The 5,900-nt window shown below is 39.9% G+C and overlaps 1 protein-coding gene across 1 annotated transcript in view; it reads right to left on the bottom strand.

Annotated features, from left to right (window-relative positions):
- GPR116 (G protein-coupled receptor 116) overlaps nucleotides 1–5,900 on the bottom strand; it is a 61,855-nt gene that overhangs the window by 42,394 nt on the left and 13,561 nt on the right. The window contains exon 7 of the mRNA XM_006882126.1: nucleotides 769–993. Within this exon, the coding sequence (XP_006882188.1) occupies nucleotides 769–993 (225 nt within the window). The remainder of the gene's footprint in view (nucleotides 1–768; nucleotides 994–5,900) is intronic.

Genomic DNA, 5,900 nt, shown 5'->3' with positions numbered 1-5,900 from the left:
CACCCTGGTTTAACCCTCTCCAGGATGAATCTGTTTGTTTTCTGAGCAGTCTAAAGATAACTATATTGAAATCCTAATGTCAGTGCCTGCAAATCTGACCCTTTTTGGAATAAGATGATTCTTATTATTTTAGTGTGGCCTCATTAGAAAGGTGAGTTCTTAACCCAATCACTCCTGAGTCATTTAAAAAAAAGAATAGGACAGACACAGGGCACACAAATACAGATAAAGAGAGTGTGGCACCATGAAGACAGTTGCATCTGTAACTTCAGGAACACGAAGCATTACTAGCAGCTACCAAGCACTGAAAGAGATGAAGACGATGTTCACTTAGAGCTGATGTCCTGAATGTAGTCTTCCAGCTTCTAAATGGTGAGAAAATAAATCTGTGCTCTTTATCATCTCCACTACTTGGTGGTATTCTGTTAGGACCTTAAGCTTCGCCTCACATACTTGAGGCATGTTGCTAAGAAAGGCTATTCCTTAGAAAGGGACATCATCCTTGGAAAGGCAAAGGGTTAGAAAGGCAAAGGAGAGGAAGATCCTCAACCACGTGGATTGACACAATGATTGCTACAAGGGGCTCTAGTGCGTCAGGAAATGTGAGGATGGTGCAGGACAGGATAGGGCTTAGAGCTGTTGCTCATAGATGGTCGCTATGGATCATACTTAACTATAAGGCACCTAAAAACGATGACAACAGTGACAAAGAATGTAAACAGGTGGCACTCTTCCTTTCTTCACACACATTATTGAAGACACACCTACCTGAGTCTTCCTCAGAGGCATTTTCAATGGTGAGCTGGGACACGGAAGTCGTGTTGTTGAGCAAGACACTGTATACAAAGAATCTGCTGTTGTTACTGATGTCACTCTGAGTTTCAACATGATACCAAGTTACGTTGGAAGAAAAAATTTCATTTACACATGTCAGAATTACTGTATCCCCTACAAAGATGACTCCTGGTGGGGTGACTGAAAACTTAGTTTCATCTGGAAATTCAAAGAAAAACTGTTAGAATTCCAAAGCAGTTACTCATCTTAATCACCACCCTCCCTCACCCACCTTCCACCCAAAGATTCCATCCAGGACTACACAGCATCTGTAGTGCTTTATAGAATAAAGCAGCCTATACTTACTACTTTCATGAAGAAATTTAAAGATATCTGAGAACCAAATAGTTAACCATCTAACACACACACACATACCCACACCTTGTCCTTGAATCAATTCTCACTTATAATGATCCTCTGTTGGGTTTTTGATGCTGTAACTCTTCATGGGAGAACACTAGTTCATCTTTCTTCCACAGAGTGGTTGGTGGATTGGAACTGTTGACCTTTTGCTATGTTTTTTGTTGTTATGTACTTGTAATGTCAGAACTGACTCATTGTTGACCCTCTGGCAGATTTTCAGAGGCAACATAATCGCAAGGCAGGAGATCACCCTTCTTTCTCCCATGGAGCAGCTGGGACATTTGAACCACATGCCTTTGAGCTGACAATGCAGCTCCTTCCCCTAAGCCACCAGTGCTGCCTGAGCTTTGGCTGGCTTGACAGCCCTCTACTTCAGTGCTTCATGCCTCCAGGGCTTCTTTGACACATATTAAGGACATCAGTGCAAGTCCATGGACTTTGCATCCTTAACCGTCTACCAGGCAGTAACAGGAACCATAAGGGATTGCTCAGTTACTCTGAGGAATCTCGAGATGTACAAATGGCACCTTAGAAGGAAGACTTGAGGATCTGCTTCTTAGAGTCTTTATAAAACAGTTCAACTTTGCACAAATGGGCCCCTTAAGTCAGAATCAACTCAATGGCAACTAACAACAAAAAGTTACTTTGATTGGACCTGTCCAATGCTGATCAATGTTATAAAACATAATGCATGAGAATGGTTGTATGAAACACAATGGGAATGAATAGTGTGAAACCAATGTATGTAAGCATTGTAAGCAAACTAATAAAAAAGTCATGTAAAAAAAGTTACTTTCATGATTTCAAAAATCCTGATACAGGAATAAACTCAACTTGACCATCAAGTTTCTTTCTGATGAATTTAAGTTATTTGCTTCTAAATAGTTTCATGCTGCCGGAAGGCTCTGACTATGTCTTTAATGAATTACAATTGAGAAAATGGACGAATTCTTGATAACAAAGTCTGCTCAGGAAATTATAGTTTTTTGCACAATTTAATTCCCATGTATCATTAATATGACATGCAAGCAAGATTCTGCTGAAAATTATTTAAAAATGACTGGAGGAACACATCAACATAGAACTGCCAGATTGCAGGCTGGATTTAGAAGAGGTTGTGGTACTAGGAATATTATAGCTAATGTTAGATAGATCTTGGCAGAAATCAGAGAGCACCAGAGGAATGTCTATCTGTGCTTCATTGACTATGCAAAGGCTTTTGACTGTGTGGATCACAGCAAACTCTGGCTGACTCTGAGAAAAATGGGAATCCCAGAACATTTGATTGTGCTTCTGTGAAACCTATACTTGGACCAAGACACACTCAACAGAACAGAGCAAGAACACACTACATGGTTCAAAATTGGGAAAGGGGCCCGCCGGGGATGTATTCTGTCTCTATACCTTTTCAATCTGTACGCAGAACAGATCATCTGAGACGCTGGGCTATATGAGGAGGAATGTAGCATCAGGATTGGTGGAAGAGTCATCAACAACCTGCGTTATGCAGATGGCACAACCCTGCTTGCTGAAACTGAGGAGGACCTGAAGCGCTTGCTGCAGAAGGTCAAGGACTGCAGCCTCCTATATGGATTGAAGACCAATATCAAGAAAACAAAGAATCTCACCACTGGACCAATTGGCAGCATCAGTTTGGATGGTGAAGAGATTGAGGTAGTTAACAGTTTTCGTTTGCTTGGCTCCACAAATCAAGAGAAAAATTGCATTGGAAAGTCAGCTGTCAGGGACCTCTCCAGAGTACTGAAGAGCAACAATGTCAGGCTGGAGATTTAAGGTGCACCTGATCCAAGCTATAGTCTTCACAATTCTGTGCTACGCATCAGATAGGTGGACAGTGACTAGGGATGACAGAAAGAGAATTGATGCCTTTGAGCTGTGGTGCTGGAGAAGAGTATTGAATATACCATGGACAGCTAAGAGAACAAACAGATTTGTCCTGGAGAGAATGAAAACGAACTGCTCTTTGGAGTTAAGGATTCTGAAGCTTTGTTTGACATACTTTGGGCATGTTTGCAAGGAGGGACCAGTCCTTAGAGAGGGACATCATGTTTGGGAGAGTTGAGGGACAGAGCAGGGGAGGAAGACACTTGATGAGATGGATCAATTCTGTGATTGGGGTTGTGGGAGTAAGTGTGTCGGAGACAGTGAGGTTGGCACAGGATAGAATAGGGTTTAGGGCTCTTGTATATAGGGTCACTATGAGTTGCAAGCTACTTGATGGCACATAACAACAACAACAACATGTGACCTAAGAATGGATAATTTATAGGTAGATGCAGATCCAAATCCCAGATCTACACAGTGAACTTGTGGCCCCCTAGAACTTGCTGAGCCTCAGTTCCCTCATCCATGGAATACAGGCAGCGAGAACCACATAGAGTTGATCTGGGGAAGACTAGCTCTGCAGTCACAAGGCTAGGAGATGTATTTTATTGGCAAAGTCTGCAGTCAAGGACCTCTCCAAATTACTGAAGAGTAAGGATGTCAGCTTGAAGACTAAGGTGTGTCTGATTCAGGCTGTGGTTTTTTTCAGCCACTTGCTAGGCAACTGAGAACTGGAAAATGAATAAGGAGAACAGAAGAAAAATTGATGCCTCTGAACCAGGGTGTTGGAGAAGAGTAGTGAATATCCCATGGACTGCCAAAAGAATTAAAAAATAAGTCTTGGAGAGTGTGCAGCCAGACTATTCTTTGGAGGTAAAGAGGACAAGGCTTAATCTCACATTCTGTGGTTATGTTTTTAGGAAAAGCTATTCCTTGGAGAGGGACATCATGCTTTGAAAGGTAGAGGGTCAGTGAGAGAAAGAAAGACTTTCGATCAGATGGATGGACACAGTGACAGCTATAATTGACTCGAGAATGCCAGTGATGATGAGGTTGGCACAGGAAAGGACAGGGTTGAGATCTTTTGTTTATAAGGCGGCTATGAGTTAGACCTGACTTTACAGCATCTAACAGCTATTGTTATTATTTTGACAGTAGCATTCTGGAAAAAATCACTACATATATTGCTTTCTTCATATAAAAGTAAAGGTACAATATTGTTTTCTGGTTTTTTTCATATGTTCCTATGAAAGCCCTTTACTGATGTGACATGCAGTTTTCCTGTTAGTTGTCTTTCTTGTACTATATGTTTTATGAAATCAGAGGAGCTGGCCTAAAAAGAATATCTGACATCTGCTAATTTAAGTGGCTTTATAGGCAGAGGGCACTTGCTTGAGAACAAAAATACCATAAAATTTCTCTTAGGTGGTATGATGCTATAATTAAAACATAAAGGTATTTAAAGTATTCCCTATTACTTTTCTAAAGTCTCTGATAAATATTTTTAAAATTCATATTCAACTATTAAATAACAAGATTATCTGTAAATTTTTAGTATTGTGAATTTGCTTTGTGATCACACAATCTTGTGTTGTTATGAGCATGTAAGAAAAGGATCCACTCTCAGTGAGGTCTGGTGGTCAAGTGGCAAGAAGTGCAATCCCAGAAGTGTGCAGTTCAAATCCACCAGATCCTCTGCTAGTGAAGGAGGAACAATCTCCTCCTGTACCAGTCAGATCTGATTTGATGGTACACACAGAGAGAGAAAAAGAAAAGAAAAGAAGAGAAGAGAAAAGAAAAGGAGAGAAAAAGAAAATTATCCACTCTCTCTAAACTCCCACTTCTTCATTTGTAAAATGTAGACAATAACATATTTCACAAGATGCATCATTATGGAATAAATGTTGCACACAGAGTTGAGCATAGAAGAGATTTGGTAATAGTGTCACTGTTTTCATATCTATGGTGGCTAATAACCATCATTAATTAACCTTCAGGATATTAAGAGATTGAACATTAATGATTAGGAACAATTATACACGGGATTATTTTCTTTAAGGAACCCTGCTGATTAGTCAAGCATCACCAAAGGGTTAACATTTTGCAAAATACTTGTAACTATTCTGAAGGCAGGAATCCTTGAAGGATGAAAACATTTAAGGTACTCTGCTACTAATACAGGGAACTCTGGTGGCCTAGTGGTTATGTAGTTGTGCTGCCAACCCAAAGTAAAGTGGTTTAAATCTTCCAGCTGCTTCACAGGAGAATGGACAATCTCCTCCCATGTGATTTACAATCTCAGAAAACCTACCAGAGGGTCAGCTGTGGATTGCTTTCAATTCAACAGCAATGGATTGAGCTTTGAGATGGTAATATAAAGATTGGCCACCAAGTGGGGCCTCAGAAATACTGAGTGAGGGAGAGGGTCTGTTGAAAAATCAATCCTTGAAAACCCTAAGAAGAACTATTTTAGTCTGATGAGGAGGAATTGACATGCTAACAACTGCTAATTCTTAACATTGCCATACAACTTTTAGGTTTTATAGAGCTAGATGTAAAACAAGTTCTACAGGGCTGCGGAGAGGGGTAAGCAGATGGGAAGGATCCAGGCAAAAAAGAGAATAATGATGGGTAAGATCCCATGGTGATTGATTTTATAAATCATAATACTTGAGAAAGATTGCCTGAAACACCATGTGAATAAAGAATACTGTGAAATACTATGTATACAAACTTTGTAAGCAAACCAATAAAAAAATATAAAAAATTAAATTAATAACAACTTTTTAAAAGTTCCAGATACCAGGTAATTCATGCAACATTCTTCTTTCATGCTATCTCTTCTTCTTCCTAATGCA

Source organism: Elephantulus edwardii, unplaced genomic scaffold, assembly GCF_000299155.1.
Source record: "Elephantulus edwardii isolate Elephantulus edwardi_28Jun2011 unplaced genomic scaffold, EleEdw1.0 scaffold00017, whole genome shotgun sequence".
Lineage (NCBI taxonomy): Eukaryota > Metazoa > Chordata > Mammalia > Macroscelidea > Macroscelididae > Elephantulus > Elephantulus edwardii.
The sequence above is the reverse complement of the archived record's forward strand: the minus strand, read 5'-3'. Positions and strand labels throughout refer to the sequence as shown.